The sequence below is a fragment of the Aythya fuligula genome, chromosome 1 (genome assembly GCF_009819795.1).
Source record: "Aythya fuligula isolate bAytFul2 chromosome 1, bAytFul2.pri, whole genome shotgun sequence".
Lineage (NCBI taxonomy): Eukaryota > Metazoa > Chordata > Aves > Anseriformes > Anatidae > Aythya > Aythya fuligula.
In genome coordinates this window covers 57,202,119-57,219,117 of record NC_045559.1, presented here as the reverse complement: position 1 = coordinate 57,219,117, position 16,999 = coordinate 57,202,119, and the positions used below count along the sequence as shown (strand labels likewise).

At 40.9% G+C, this 16,999-nt stretch overlaps 1 protein-coding gene across 2 annotated transcripts in view; it reads left to right on the top strand.

The window, feature by feature from the left end:
* RFX4 (regulatory factor X4) overlaps positions 1-16,564 on the top strand; it is a 91,131-nt gene extending 74,567 nt beyond the window's left edge. For both annotated transcript variants that reach the window (XM_032196972.1, XM_032196979.1), the window contains 2 exons: positions 3,005-3,143; positions 15,494-16,564. In XM_032196972.1, the coding sequence (XP_032052863.1) occupies positions 3,005-3,143; positions 15,494-15,766 (412 nt within the window). In that variant the 3' untranslated portion in view covers positions 15,767-16,564. The remainder of the gene's footprint in view (positions 1-3,004; positions 3,144-15,493) is intronic.
* The last annotated feature ends 435 nt before the right edge of the window (positions 16,565-16,999 follow it).

The window sequence follows — 16,999 nt, the reverse complement described above, 5'->3', positions numbered from 1 at the left end:
TAAAATATAAAGCCTCCAGAACATCTTGAGATAGGAAGAGAATACCTAAAATATCAGAGCACTTTATATGATGGTATTCCACAATGTAAAGATATTCTAAGAGCTGAGGCCTTGGAACAAGGTAAAGCCCTCCAAGCTCCCAAGACAGACAAATATAGACTGGTGGACTGATTTGTACAAATATTTTATCTGTATTTCTGGCCAGTTTTAGAAGATAAAATATAAATTCAATGATAACTGTTCCCTGTAAAATAAAAGTTTAATTAGGACCAATTGCATATTAACAGAAATTAATAAAAAGGTTCATGGTCTGTTCTTCATTATTAAAACAAGACCTATAAGAAGCAATACTAGTGAATATTTATGAAACAAGGGGAAGGACACAGAGTTCATAACTTACTCTAATTCATGCCGGTAAATCTTCTAAATCCACAATGGTACTCTCCACATGTATGGGATATCAGGACAATAAATGGAAGATCTATAGTATTAATAGTGGAAAAAGGTCTTTTAGCTGGGATTTCCCTTGTTCCATCTTGTGTCCATTGCCTCCTGTCCTATCCCTGTGCACCTCTGAGAAGAGCCTGGCTCTAGCTGCTCTGTTCCCTCCTGTTAGATAGTTGTAGATCATCCCTTTGCCTCTCTTCTTAAGACTGGACAAATGCAGATATCTTCTAGTAGACCATGTGCTCCAGTCCCTTATCTGTTTTGATAGCCTCCACTGGACTTGCTTCAGTATGTCAGCGTCCTTTTTGTAGTTGAGAGCCCCAAACGAGACACAGTAGTCAGGCTTCTCAAGCGCTAGAGGGGAATAATCACTTTTTAGGCTTGCTGTCTACAGTCTTGCTAATACAGCCCAGTATGTACTTGGCCTTCTTCATTGCCAGAGCATACTGGCGATACACATTCAACTTTTGGCCATCAGAACTTGCAGGAAATTTTCAGCGAAGCTGCTTTTTCTCCAAATGGCCCCAACCTGTAGCACTGCAGGAGTTATGCCATCCCAGATGCAGGACTTTGCATTGTTCCCTGTACTGTGCAAATGATCAACTGACCATTTTTTTCTGGATCATATCTAGGTCTGCTAGACTCCAGAGTAACTGCCAGTTCCCATCTGGACTTCCCCTAAGAAACCGCACCAGTTTATTATCCCTGTTAATCAGTGACTGTAGATGTTGTTCGGAAGTCACTGTAAGACATGGCAGAAATAATTGGCAGAAATATTTTGGGGGGATTTTTCAGGTGCACTTTCATCTTAGAGAGAATTAGAGTTCCCCAGCCAAGCAGTTTCAGATAGGCAGGAAAATACTAACCTTGAAGGAGAATGGTCATCTCCTCCTCATGTCCTTCAGTATTCTCTCCTGCAGCTGAATTGAGAAAGAGGGAAATTCCTGGACCAAAAGTACCAGACAAAAAAAACAGAATAAGAAAGTTTATAACTCAATGCTCAAGTGAATTAACTGTGCATTTGAGACAAAAAGCAATGAGGTTTTGAATGAAGGAGGTAGACCAGTATCTTCCAAACTAGGACAGAGCATCCTTGATGACTAGAGAGAGCATGAAGTGCAGACACTGCTTCATGGGACTTGGCTTTAGGTGGGAATCCAAGGGCCTCCAGGACTACAGGAGAGACAAGATAGACAAGTCTCCTCTTCAAACAGAAAAGGCTGCTCTGTGAAATGTCAGGCTTGTGAGACTGCCAAAAAAATCTGTTACAAATTTTACTTATCAGTCTGTTGTGTTGAAGGAATTAAAACACAGGATGTCTGCCTACCACAGTGTGCTTCAACTCCATGGCACAGCCATTTCTTTCTCCCCCACTCTCCACAGAGAGCCTATCAAAGTCATGTCATGTGAACACCAGTTTGTCTGAGGTAATTATGGAAACCACTTACATTTACAGATAAACACAAATCGATATAAGAGTGAGAGCTAAATGTTGAACAGTGAAGATGGACATGGGATCTTAAGTCCTAAAAAAGTTTTTAGATGGAGCACTCTGCTCTCATTTTGAAGCTGTCTGGTTTGCCTGGTGTAAGACTTGACATGGTATCTCTAGAATACCAGTGTAAGTCCAGAGGAATAACAAAGCAGTTTAAACTCTATCCAGTGTAAAAATGACATTGAACTTTGTAAAAAAAAAAAAAAAAAAAAAAAAAAAAAAAAAAAAAGGTAAAATCCATACAAATAATTGTCTTCCCTCTCTCACAATGTGTTGTCTGCCTTTTTGTTTATTATGTTTTGTGTTTCATTTCAGTCTAGCATATATTTTAAGAGTATTTAAACTTCTGTGCTCAATTAATATTGAACATTCACATGTCTACACAGAGATGGGGAGGATGCAGAAAGTGTCCATTCATCTTTTGCTACTGAATGGCCTAGATAATGGTGGCCAACAAGCATTGACTCTATAGCTAAGGAAACTGCTCCCTCCTTTACCCCTGTCTGTCCTAAAACAAAGGTTTGGACTAAAAAAAGAAAGTGGGCAGGTTCTCCAAGCTCAAATCCCATTCTATTCTGAAGTCAGCTGCACCAAAACTGTATGTTGTATGCTTCAGATGTAAATGAATACATCTTTCTCCCTCTCCAAAAAAAGGAACATCTGATCACAGTGTAAGGAGATAGCTGAACTCCACAGTACAGTTAAGTTAAATTTGCCGTGCTTCCTGAGTCTGGATAGCAATTTACTAAGAACATGGCAATAAAAAATAATAATAAAAGGGAAAAAAAATCTTAGAAAGTGCAAAAATGAGTCTGCAATTTACAACAAGTCACAGAAACATCCTGAGTCCCTGCATTTGTTTTTGTGTTGAACACATCATTTCCCTAAGTGGCACCTGCTTGCCAGCTGAGCTGAGAAATGTCTTTTAAAAAAAGGTTATTTAAGATACCATTCTCCTGTGCAAAAAAAAAAAGTATAATTGTATGTCTGATAAAACTTACAGAATTATTAGTGGGAATATAATTAACATGCATACTAAATAGTGTTTTTAATGAATTTTAGATACACAGGAAGTTACAACTACGGTAGCTATAGCAACCAGCATCCCCATCCAATGCAGAGTCAATATCCATCTTTACCGCATGATACTGCTATTTCTGGACCACTTCATTACTCAGCTTACCACAGAAGCTCTTCACAGGTAAGTTGGATTTATTTCTTGAAAATGCTTGATCCAACATTTAAGTAAAGTTTTACTTGTACATTTGTTATCAGCATGTAAGCTGTTTGAATCATCTCTAGTCATTGATGGTCCCTATTTTTTTATTTTCTGATATTAGCTTGATATCTTTCTATTCTAGGGGAGATTCTTTTATCAGAAATACCTTTCGCTTGTGAATTTAGAGTACTAAACTCTAAAATCCAGCAATATGGATCATGAACGTGTTTCGGCGTTAAGAGGTAGCTGAAACAAAGATGAATATAATTAGTTGTATGTTTCTTAGGAGATGGGAACAGGAAGAGATTCCTAACAACCAATAAAAGTGTTTTAATACGCTTGAAAGAAGATTCAGGAACCACAGGGAATTCTTCTGGTGCCCCTCCTTTGAGAATACTTACGGTTAGGAATTTGCCAAAAATGTGAGTTCTGCATATAGTTTGAATAACTCTGGGACCCCATTCCACAGTTTAGAATGTAGGCTATAGACTCCTACAACATGGTAAGGAGAGACGTCACTAACTATTTCAGGGCTATTTCAGTTCACAAAACCAAGCCAGTAGGAGAGAGCACAGATTAAGAATGAAGATGGAATTTGGCAACAGTTCGAAAGTAGGGTCACTCTTGAGCACATCGCACACCTGGTGCTTCCCCAGCGTAGAGGGTTCTGGGGGCTCTGCTGGAAGACTTGCAAGGGACAGATACGGGCTGGAGGTAATGACATTGGGGTATTCCACAACATGGTGCCTCTTATGCTTCATCTACTGGAAAGTTATGCAAGTCTATTAAGGACCACCATGCTTAAGTCTTGTCATTGGACTGGAACAGTTTCATGCCAGATGCAAAGATACGAATTTGATAGTGCTTTGGACTGGAACACGTGAAACCTGCATCTCATTCTGGTCGTCAGTTTACCAGGTGATCTCAAATAAGTTGTTCCTTCTTAAGGTCTCTTAAAGCTTTTTGAGATCAGCTGGGAAGATTGTCCTATACTGGATTTGTATAAAATAATCTTCAAATGTGCTCATTTGGACCAGCTCAGCAATCATTCTCTAGCTCATGAAAAAAAATAAATCTACAACATCTCACCCATTTGTGTACCTGGTCCATCAAAAAGAATATATGAGATGTGAGGATTTAACTAGTTGTTGCAGCTGCTGTATCTTCAATAGGAACAGTGTGTATATGTTTAAGTAGTGTCCTACAATAGGTTTGTATATATTGTTTTTTCACTACAGGCCATACCCTGTTATCTCAAGGGTTTTTGTTGTTGTTGTTTTTCCAGGGTGCATCAATTTTTGACTTAATATTGGCTCACCAATTTTCTTTACTCTCTTTCTCTTTACCAGAGAAAACCCACATGATTTGTAGTTCTGAAATGACCTCTAAGGCCATGAATCTGGAGAATGAGGCTTTTACAGTTTAGAAAATTTGTCAACCATAGAAGGAGCTTCCTTTATATCCTGTCTGCCACACTGACATAGCACAAGTTAAGCAAGAAATTAATAAAACAAAGCGGGATCAATACATTTGTAGCTTACTCATGTCCTGGTTAATATGTCATATAGAAATAGTAACATACATTAAAATCATGAAAATGCTTTTCTTTCTGTAATAGGCTGTCTCTACAAATGCAGATGTCAGATAACTTTTTCCTCTCTTGCTAGCCCTTGAGCTGCCCTGGATATACATGAAGAATAGCTATGCTTTAATGATTTCATATGAGAGCAAAATGATTTCAACCTGTATTTAGCATGCTTTTTCTCATGCTGCTTGTAAACTGATATGTAATCTCATGGCAAAATGCAGCTAACAAACTCATATCAATGTACTTATTCCGTATCGAAAGGAGCTACAAACTGAAACACTACTTTAAGAAAAATCTTAACTGATTCAAATCTGGAATTTGCTGACATTATTTTTAAAACTAAACAAGCTTCTGTGAGGTGCTTGCCCTGATGAAAAATGCTTTTTTAGCTATTTTTAACCAACAGAAGTACATAATGTACTGTTGCCTGCAAAGCCTAACATGATGTTAGGGAACCACATTTTTTTCTGCTGGACTTTCTAAGTGGAATATGGTGTAAGGGATTGCAGCAGGACTCATGACGTTGCAAAATCAAAATACAGGGAGCCAAATTTGCAATGAATATATAAACAGCTGCCGCTGTACTGAAACCAGAGGAGATGCAGTGCATTGCTGTGGTAATGTAATCAGTTGAGAAGTGGAGGCATTGACCATCTCTCTTCAAAAGAATTCTTTGTTGTAATCTACATTCAGTACAAATATAGAACTCTGGATCAGCTTTAGCTCCTTAGGATAGGGTCTGGGGATTAACTCAAAGAAAAAAAAAATCTGTGTGGGGGGTAAGTTCTCCTCTACAAACACGGAATCAGAGGGAGCCCTTGTCCCAGAAAGGGGCCTGAGTTGAAACAGACAGGATGTAATAGAGGTGGCTTTGAGTCTGCAGCTATAAATTACTATTTTGGTCTGAAAGAACACCATGTCAGTCCAACCTCTTTCTGAGGAAGAGAGCATCATATTCTGGGTTTTATCAGGTCAGTTATTTTAGGGCTATTTTCCAGCCCAGAGCAATAGTCCTAAAGAAAAAGAGTTGTGTTTGTTTCTTTGGTACAACTTTAAGATGGGTCATTTCGCAGATACAATTTATAGACCATCAACAACAACAAAAGTGGAATTAGTGCAGAGGGGATGGAGGGAATAACTTTATTTAGTGGAAGTGGGGAGGACTGAACAGCTGGGAAAGCAGAAGAGAATGAGAGATCTTTTAAATTGTATTTGCAAACAGGTAAAATGTTGATCCCAACTTCACACGCAGACTGACGTGATAATTGCATTGTGTCGATTTTAGGATGCCTTTTGTGGTTTTATCATTAGAATCCTTACACTGGGGCTGTGCTGGTGAAGAAGTCACACAGTTGTAGCTCCTGTACTACATACAGCTCTTGAAGAGTGCAGGCAGGAGTCCCAAGACAAGCCTATCTCACCTGACTAGTAGCAGGTCCATCTTAGGGAGAGGCTCCTGGATAATTTGGGTCCCTTAGTCTTAGAGGAAGTGAAACAGTGGTGGGCATCATGCTCACTCACACCCTGTCCCATAATTGACTAGTGAGAGCCCATGAGGATGTTGTTACCTCTCACCCCTGAGAAAGTCTTGGAGCTTAGGTTGGCTCATAGAGCAACGTTATGTGTTTTGTTACCGTAGGCTAAATGGGGATTTTGATAAGTAGCCCACAGTTTCAGAAAGATCAATGACTTTCAGGTGGACAAGAAGGCAAAACAGTAGAGGAGATGGTTTGTAAAAGACTTTATAGCGGAGTAAATGTTCTGATGAAGTAATTTCTGCAGCTACGAACCCAGCCGGAGCCTAAAACAGTCACCTTCTGGTGATACAGGCTGACTAATTCCCACTGATGGCTAAGAGTCTTTTTTGTTGACAGGGACAGTCTGTTCAAACCTTGGTCTTAATCCGAATACTTTTTTTCTTTCATCAGCATCTGTGAATATTTCTCAGAACAGTTGCTTCCTTGTAACTCCGGGCTTGATTGCTCATTTCTTGACTCAGCTTACTGGCCAAGAGCCTGGCACACAGATAAAAAAAAAAATAAAGATTATCTACAGATCGATTTGGTACTACTTAGCTCTCTAAACAGCAGTGCTGAAGTGCATGCAATCATATCTGCTAATTCCATCATCATTTAGGAGGGTGTGCAATGCATTTACATAAACAGATCTCTACTGACTAAAAAATCAGTTTTGTAAGTTTGCTGACTCTAGTTTTAGGTGAACCAGATGCCAGGGCAGAAAATAGACAACAGCTCTGTCTAAAAACTTTTGAGTGTTCCTATCAACTTATGTCAAGTGTAGCAGAGAGGTACACCCTTCAAAGGTAACCCCTGCACATTGTCACCATCTAATCTGCCTGCACAATCTGCATTTGGCTGGCTTTTGATCACAGCTTTTGTCTGCAGATTTCACCCTGGCTGAACAGGTCTTGATCCTCTTTCAGGCTATCCATAAATGTTTCAATTAATAGCATTCCACCTCTTCCTTAGACACACAGTAATTCATGCTGCAGTCATTTTTCTGTGTAAATCACAAGGGTAACACTCTTGGTAGGAAGAGTAGTTAGAGAAATCTGCAGCAGCATATGTTTTTATACTTCAGTGTATCTGGTAACACAGAAAGATGCACGTCATACGAATGTGCATCGCTGTTCATGCAGTGCAATATACAGCAAGCATATGGTATATATGTAAGTACTATAATGCATGGCCGTAGTATGTCATATCGTAGGTCCTTTTATGCAGGTTCTATCTCTAACAATGGCCAGAAGTGCATGTGTGGAGGAAAAGTATTAGTAATAGGGTAGGTTGAGCGTGGTCCTTTCACCAGCATAGCCACACTGTGCTTGGTAAGGGCTGACCTAGGGATGTCCTGAGTAGGAAGCAGCAGCTGGGCTGTTGTATTTTCTAGCAACTCACTCTCCATTACTCTCTTTCAGCTCTTTTGTACTTCTGAAGAACGGTTTGTATGAAGCATGTATTCTCTTGTTGGTTTAAAACCTACTATCTTATAATTGCATTGGATGGCCTATTTTAGGGGAGGGGCGTGATGAAGAATAGGGAGTACTCATTACCTATTTGTTTACTCTAGCCATTCAAGACATTGTAGATCTCCATTATTCCTTCCACCTCCTTCCTCCATTTCTTTTCCAGACTTAAGGGTTATAATCTGCATAGATTCTCTCATGACAGATGCTCTACATGCAGCAATTACCTAAGGACTGTGTGTTCACTGCAGGGCAGGTGTACTCTGTGGGGGTACATGGACATCCTCTTCTCTCACGTTGTGCTGAGCAGGGAACCTGCTGGAGTTGCAGCTGCTCCCCAGCCTTTCAGTGCAAAGCTGATCTCAGTGAAAGTAGGAGGGATTCAGCCGGGAAGCCACCAGATCAGCCATTTGGACCTGGGAAGCACTCCTAGATCCCATACTGCACACAGGCCCTTTTTAACCTTTTACTTTTTCTTCCTTTGCCAAGGTGACGTAACCACCTTCAAATGGAGTATCTCAAATGGAGGTACTTAACAGGGAGCCACAGAAATGGCATAACAGTGTTTCCCTCTAAATTCTTTTGAGATGCAGTCCCCACCTTGAAGTCAAGCCTTTGTATTCTGTTTTTAAAAGCTGCCTCCTGTTGCACTCAGGAGCATGGCCAATGTCAGCTGTTCCCGAGCTGGCGCTCTGTTCTCAAGAGGCGCTAAACAACTTCTGGGACTGGGAGTAGCACATTTGTATCAACAAGTGCTTGTGCTGCTGTGTTGTTGTTGTCAGAGTGGGTTTATAGCAAGGCATAAAGCATACGGTGGAGAGGAATGACCACAGGCACCAGTACATGCTGGGGGTTACCTGGCTGGAAAGCAGCTTTGCAGACGAGGATGTGGTGGGCTGGCCCAGGTTGCCCAGAGAGGCTGTGGAGTCTCCCTCCTTAGAGATCTTCAAAAGCTGCCTGGACGTGGTCCTGGACAACCAGCTCTAGTTGACCCTGCCTGAGCAGGGGGGTTGGACCAGGTGGCCTCCAGAGGTCCCTTTTGACCACAACCATCCTGTGATTCTGTAATAAAGTGTTAATTTATTACAGATTCCTGTCTCTGCATGGAGAGTATTTTATGAGATATGTGAGATGATACAATTTTATGAGAGGCTCCCTGCTCTGCAAAGCACCACTGAATTGACCTATATGCTGCTAAAATTCTCCTAGTCAAGAAACAAAGAGATTTAAGGATGATTAAACTCTCAAACAAAGAGATTTAAGGATGATTAAACTACTAATAATAATTAAAGAGAAAAAACAAAGTCTCACATACTTGGCTAGTAAGAAAGAACAAAATCTAAGCTCTTCTCTGAATGTTTCGATGCAAGAAAAGTCAGGATAAAGTGACGCAAAAGAAAACTGCACAGCCAAAGTGACTAAAGGTCTATGAGGTAGCACCCTGGGATGGTTAATAATGACATTTGGATCCTCACCCCTTGAGGTTTGATTTCAGAGAAGCCACTTGACTTACCCTTCCAGTCATACCTCATTTGTCTCTTCTCTTAAAGCCATGACTTTCTTTTGCCATTTTCCCCTGTGTATGTGGCTGGGCAAAAGGTGATTTCATAGTTCATCATGGTAGCAAAATGCAGAGGAAACAACTTCCCCTGGGGATGATTTGTGCTTTTGCATGTGTTTGGGAAAGAAAAGACGGCAATCTGAGACAGTTACAGGGTTGCAGCAGGCATGAATCTCCAGAGCAGGGCTGGTCTGTGAGGCAAACTGCAGATCAACTACAGTATTGAAGCCACCAGCACTCACTGAAATTAGTGGAGATGGGTATACAACAGAAAAATATGTATATTTTAGCATGGTGGATAGTGAACTTCTGGATTCTGTTGCTACAGCAGGGTGTAGAGACAGACAATATAAAGATCAAAACATGATTAGACAGGTTAATGGGCAACAGAGATTAGGGATGCATATCCACAATCACGCAACTGTGATGCTGGAATTGAGAAGAGCATGGCCAAGCTGGTGTGCTCTCCCTGGGTGATGTCTCCTACTATTTCCTGGGAGAACAGTGATTTAGATGCACCATTGTGCAGACTGTGCATGTTTTATGTGTCTTTAGGGTGAGAGGTTAACCCTGAAATTATAAGCTCTTTGGGTCAGAGGTTTTCTTTTATGGTTATATGTATATATGTGTCAGCCACAACTCCAAGCCTGATTCAGTCCCTTTAATTACTGGGCAATACAAACGGTGGAAGCAGTTTCCAGAAACTAATCCCTGTTGTATCTCATACTCCCTGCAACTTTCTTCCTCCCCCAAAAGAACTATCAAATTTAGCTGAAATTGACCGTTTCTAAAGTTGTTGGGACAAATTCACAGGGCTATCTCATAAGATTCTTTTCCTCAGAAAAACAGGCTAACCTTCCCCTTGCATCCCCCTCACTGAGAAACAACCACGAACCTTCTGCAGTCCATGGTTTACTCACACAATCTGCATAAAACAGTCTGAAAAATGTTGCAGTACTACAAGTCAAGCAGTAGGTTGGATCTGCACCTCTCAGAGGCACAGCACCGGGGCTGTAGTTCAAGGAGCTTTCAGCAGTCTTTGTGCAATGCCTGTCCTAAACTGCTCTGAGGACCACAGTGGTTTCACCCAGCTTCCTTGAAATGCCTTTGAGTTGCAGCACTACTTGATTTTTCTGGGCAGTGTTGCATGCCACAGTTCTACCCAACCACATCTTCACCTCCATAAGCCTCTACAGCAGGATTTACATGAGGGGCAGCTCTGGAAGAAAGCATTAACTTCTTTCCCTTCCAGTGGAGTAGCTGAAGAAATCTCCCAGACAGAACCAGTGCTTTAGCACCCATTCATGTTGTTCTGTCCCACCTACTCCATAGATAAGAGAAGGAACCGAAGGGGAAAGTTCTTGTTCATCCAGAGCATATACAATATAAGCTTATGACTATACCAATGCAGTAAGAATAATTCACCCTTTCCAATAACCGTTCTGTCATCTAACAGCTAGTAATGACAGAAAGAAAGAAAGAAAAAAAAAAGTCCATCCAAATCCCACCCATGCAACAGGAATTATTGTTCCAAACTGTATGGCTTCATAACAAACTTGAGTTATTAAAATGTAGTTCAAGTAATTATGTATTGAATGCAACAGGAAACAGATGTCTTCTTTTTAAATAATTACAAATAGGATTTTCATAAGGCTCCAAATGCCACTCCCAAAGTGCCAAGGTCACTTAGAGTGACTTGAAAATTTCACCCAATCTATTTAATTAGACGTAATAAGCTTCATTTTGTGAAGAAAAGGTTCAAATAGAGGGTTATAAAGATGAAATCGATAGTTCCAATTTTGACACTATTTGAGATTTTGAGCGTATATTTATAAAGTTACTGTATGGCCAGTTCTTCACAATTGTTCTAATTTCTGGTGCGAGTTATTTGTAAATCTTAAAGTAGTGGCTAATGCCAACTGGTAACTCACAGCATTCTGCAGCAGTGTGAGCTAATGCACTGTAAAGTCAGAGGCACATTCATAAGGAAAATATTTTGCTGTTTGGACAGAGACACCTTTCACCTCCCTGCATAATCAGCCAGGGAGCTGAGGGTAAGAATAAGGAGATTATTTGCCATCCTCACACTGCAGGAATTCAATCTTCACTTCTTGGTAGGCCATATTTAATGTAGTATTTTCTAAAATAATACTAAAAGAAATTGAATTAATTTTACATTTGGGGGGTTTAACAATAATCTGCTTAAAGTCTCCCAGACTTAAAGAGCTTCTTGTCTAGGTCTAACGGCAGCAGTAGCAACAAGTGTGAGTTAACCCAGAAAATGGTAATTTCCTGTCAAGAGCCCTCCAACAAACGTCGCTTTTATATCTGGCAAAGATCACTAGGCCCCAGTGTTTTGAGTTCAGCGTGCTTAAGCACTCTTCATTAAACCGGATGTAGAGTGTGAAAGGTGATTCAGGCAGCATGGGCAGGCATCCGCCCAGATGGCGATGCTTTGGACACTCCAACAAGGCTGAATAGATGCTTCATTGGGTGAGTTAATAGTCAGGCAGGGGCCAGTGGGTACTTTAAAAATATTGTCTTTCAATAGTCTCTTCACTGGAGGGAAAAAGAAGTCACTGACTCATTTGCGATTAGCTGACCTACCATTACAAAACTTTCCATCTTGCATTCAGTCATAACAGAATTTATTGTAAAATACTAGATATTTAGAGTCCATGTTATTTTCAAGCAATTACTCTTTTTACATTCATGACACATTCATAAACACAGCTGCGTCGGGCGCGCTTGATGCGGGGGAAAAGCAGCACACTGTATCCTGTCCCCTTATGCATAGCCATTAGCTCTGCCTTCTTAGAAGCCTTAGCGTGGCCTCTTGGCTGCAAATAGGAGGGGGATTATCTTTCCTTTCAGTGCATCCTGAAGTTCATTTTGGGAGCCAAGGTTTCAATCCGAAAATGGCACCATTTTTGTGCGGCCAACCTGCCTAGAAGACATTATGTGGCTTTCCCACATAATGCCATGCACAACCAGGAGATCCGACACAATATCCCCCAAAATCATTTTGTTTGTTTTGCTCATATATGAAGTTTTTGCAGTCTGCAAATTATAAGTGGCAAATTATCCTGGCTGAAGCTCGGGCTTTCTCTTGCCATGTGTAAGAGCTATGACGGCAAGTAATTGCCCTGTTCTTTGTCACGGCCTCAGGGGAAAATTGCACCAGGTCAGGATAGCGAAACATTCTGTTATGCTTAACAACAGAGCAGATCAAATACTGCATTGGGAAGAAACGAGAGAATCATTGGTATATTATGACAAAAGTCTAGATTAATGTATTTCTAAGTATATTAATTAATACAGGAATCTACAGTGATTTGAGGTATAGATCAATGGGTAGTAAAGGCAAAGATAACTGCCATGATAGTTGTTATCAACTAAAACACTACTAAAGTCAAAGCAGTATGTTTCTAGCTTGGTCTGCATCTTGCAGCTCCACAGATGGCATACAGAAAAGAGTTTAAAATGTATTGTTTGTGTAATGTGTTTTTTTTTCCCAATGATACATCCCGGTCCTGGCTCCCGCCATCTCAAAACATTTTGTACACAGTGGAACAATTCTGTGGCATCTCAGATCAGCCATGGATTTGACAACTATGGAAAAGGGACTTTTATTTAGCCCGAGTAAACCGAACCAACGGGCAGCAGTACAAAGGAAAGAGCCACCTTCTGAGGATCACTCATCTTCTGTCCTAAATACTTAGGTCTGATAATTTGAGGTTGGATTAATTCTTCTCATGGCTGTAGAAAAAGCACATCTTTTATTAGATGCCTGACTTTTTGACAACTAGCATTAGATGACATGAATTCCACTCTGAAGCTATAGCAAAGCACATGACAACTTTTTCTGAATCCATTAGGGCGGGAGCTTTGTTCTCCAGGATGTTCAGGTGAAGGCAGTCAGCAGGCATGAGACTGAAAATGACTTCAACGTGTTGCTTGTGCGTACCAGGAAAACTGCATTCTAAGTCTACTAACTAGTCTTCCAGAAGTTAAAATATGAGAAATATTCAACTTTTTCTGGAACCTCTTATGTTTGCTTAGAGTACTTGCAAGTTGGTTGTTTCTTGACAGGGTGCCCTGTCCTTAATTAGTGAGTTAATGGAGAAAACCATGGTCCTAAATTCAGATCACCTCATATAAAACCTCAAAGTTCGAGTTTTGTGGTTGCTGGGTGCTGATATCTCTGATCTTAGGTTAGGTCAGAGGTTGGACTCGATGATCTTGAGGTCTCTTCCAACCTAGAAATTCTGTGATTCTGTGATCTTCAGGAGAAGCTTCTGGAAAGCTAACAAGTCTGATAACTGATTCTTCTGGAAGGGAATACAAACCTTTCTGTGGTCGGTGCCTAAGCTGGGCTGAGAGGTTGGAAGTTCACTGGGTGGAACTTAGATGATCGTGTACAGACACATGTCCAGTGTTGCCAGCACAGCTTATTCTGATAGCTGGGTTAGCAGTCCCTGCCATAGCGCTGACATTTTGGGACGGTGCTGTCATTTACCAGCCTTTTTCAGCCACTGATTGCATGGGTAAATCCACAGTCTCTGTGGCGATGAGGAGTATATGCTAAATAATGCATGGTACAACTTTGATCTCTTCCTCTCATCTGCTAACTGGCCTGTCTCCGCAGGACACGGTGGAATATGCTAAGTCACAAACTACAGTGTACTGGTCAAAAATAGCCTTCTTTTTCTCCTCTTTAATTAGGAGTGGCCAGCATGTGGCTTTTGAGCTGCCTGAGGCTTGTGAACTGTTCAAAAACGTTTTCCAAGGCAGGGCTGCCTTCCTGGTTGTGGTCTGAAGGGTGTCAGCAGAAACTCCTCATGGAGACATTGCAGTAATTGCCTTGGGACCCGCTTATGCAACCCATTAATGCCACCCCATCCGGCAGTGGAGTAATGTAATGAGGCCCCTTGGGAATCACCACCATCTCCCTCCTGTGAGCAACAACAGCTACAGCAGCTCTTCTCTCCATGCTCCCCCTAAAATATGGGGCAGGGTTTTTACCATCCTCAGCTGAACAAAGTTTTGGCATGCAGCTTGCAGGGTTTGTAAGGCGCAGATCCAGGAGAGGTGCCCATCCTACTCTGGAGACAGCTACTAGTTAAGGAAATATCAGCTGTAAACAACCCAAGATAACAAAATTTAAAATTATGACATTTTTCGTATAAAAGGTACAGCCCTGTGTGTATGGATGCATTTGCCCCAGTTCTGCCATGCTCACCGTGACCATCTGTGGTGGCTAAAAACCATCCTGCCGAAAAGATGTAAAATGTAGATGTGAAGATAGACAGCAGGTCAAGGGGAATAGGGATCCTCACCATCTCTGAGATGCAGATGGATGATAGGAGGGCAAAACAAGGAAAGTTGTTTCTTAAGCAGAACACACAGATGACCTATTCCTGCAAGATAGGCGATAAATAAATAAATACGTGGTAAGCAAGTACTCATAAGCTCAGTTTACTTCTTGTGGCTGGGCAGCCTGTAGGTACAGGGGACAAATGCTGTTCTCTGTTTTCCTGCCTGTCCTATCCTCAGCACATCTTCGCCTTAGTGGGAGGCCCTTGTCAAACTTACTTGGTGTCTAGTTTCCAGCTGTCACTGCGAACAGCTGGGGAATAGAGAGATTCTTCTTCTGCCTGACTCTTCTGATAAGTTCTCCAATTAGCTGCCCACTCTGGGGCCAGGCCATAGAATTTTTCTGCAGAAACTGGCAGGATGGCTTGTGAACATTTAAAAGGGAAGGCACCTTTCCAGCAGTAAAGATCCTTTTCCTCTCCTCCCTCAAAACCTAGCTGAGTGAGCAGAAGTCAGAATATTTTATGCTCTGTTTTTTACTGAACAGCAAGATTCCCAGTAAAAGCTGTGAGACAAAAACTAGACAAATTCAATTTATTTTTCTGCTGCCAGATATACCTGCCAGTAGCTAGCTCTTTGGTAAGTTCATTTGATATTTAAATGTTGTGACTCCTTTGCAAGACTCCCCCTGACACTTTGAGTAGACTGCAGGCACTGGATATCTGATATTCCCCCTTCAATACGTTACCTAGGGTTTGGAAGGCTGCTCGTTCACCTGATTTTGATTATATGAAACAAGGAAATGTGATACCACAAGCCCTTACTTCACAATTCAGTGTACGGTAAATAATTCTTTAATTTGTTCTTCTCTTTTATTGCAGTACCCTTTCAACAGCCCAACATCCAGGATGGAGCCCTGTTTGATGAGCAGTACTCCGAGGCTGCATCCCACACCAGTGACTCCTCGCTGGCCAGAGGTGCCGGCCGCGAACTCCTGCTACACGAGCCCATCCATGCACTCCACGAGATACGGAAATTCTAGTGACATGTACACCCCCTTGACTACGCGCAGAAATTCTGAATATGAGCACATGCAACACTTTCCCGGCTTTGCCTACATCAATGGGGAAGCCACCACAGGTTGGGCTAAATGAAAATGACTGCTATCAGTTAAGCCCATATACTTAAAGGAGTTATAAAAGCTTGATGTTACGTGGGACTTTACGTGGATGTTCATGAAGGGAGGGGAAGATGGAAAAGATCCTGGGCAGATAAATGTAGTTCATAACGTGGGCAGATCGCAGACCAGGATGACTGAACGTTCCTGTAGCCGAAAAAGATTGATGTGCTATTCTAGGCAACTTTTTAGGCCAATCTGTGCCTTTTTTAATTCTGGCATGTGGGCCAACCCTGTGTGATGTCAATGTCAGTGAGCCATTTTCCCCCCTCTCTTATTGACAAATGTTAATGAGTCTTACAAAAAAAAGTACTGGAATGGAATCTATTTATAATTTGTGTTAAAGACAGGAAGTCCACTCTCAGCAAAACTCTGGCATCTGATCTCTTAAGCTTTTAATGCATTTCTTAAAAACCATTCTGCCATGTCATCACTCGTTCGTATCAGTTCCTCCATCTGGCTCCTTAAAAGACGTGTTGTGTAGATTTCAGTTTACACCTAACTTTGTATATTGATGCACCTTTCTGTTGATCCAGTAAGTTTGATCTTTACAAAAGAGAAGAAAAGACATGTAGCATTGAATTATACACTGCCTTAATTTGACTATTGTCCTTATTGTATATGTATTTGTGTTAAGTTTGCACAATCCGGAAAAATCTAACTTCTCTGGTCAGTATTGACAAGGTTAAGAAGGGACTTGGGGACTGGGAAGATTTTGGATTCAGAGCCACATATGTTAAATATGATGATATGAAGCAATTATGTAAAAAAAAAAGAAAAAAAAAAAAGACAATGCAAACACAATTATTCATTTAATTACCTATTGACAGGTATGACAATGTTCTCTCAATTCCTTCATGTGGTGTTAATTCTATACACTTCTACAAGAGCAAAATTCAAAGCTGTGCCTTTGAACTTATTCTGTACTGTGTATGTGTGGAAAAATGTATTGTATTTTGGAGAGAATTTTTCTTAGACATTTTCTGTCAGATTTGTAGCTATTTGTGAGTTTTTGTTAGATTTTATTAACATAGCTTTTTCTTCTGTATTATAAAATGCACCAAGCAACTATGGTGGACCTATTACCCTATGGGTAAGAAATAAATAAATGGAAATATGACATCAGACATTTTAGTAATTGTTTTGTAAATAAAATCTTTGATAGCACCCAGTGTGATAATAACAATGTTTATGCCTAAGATGGACATAA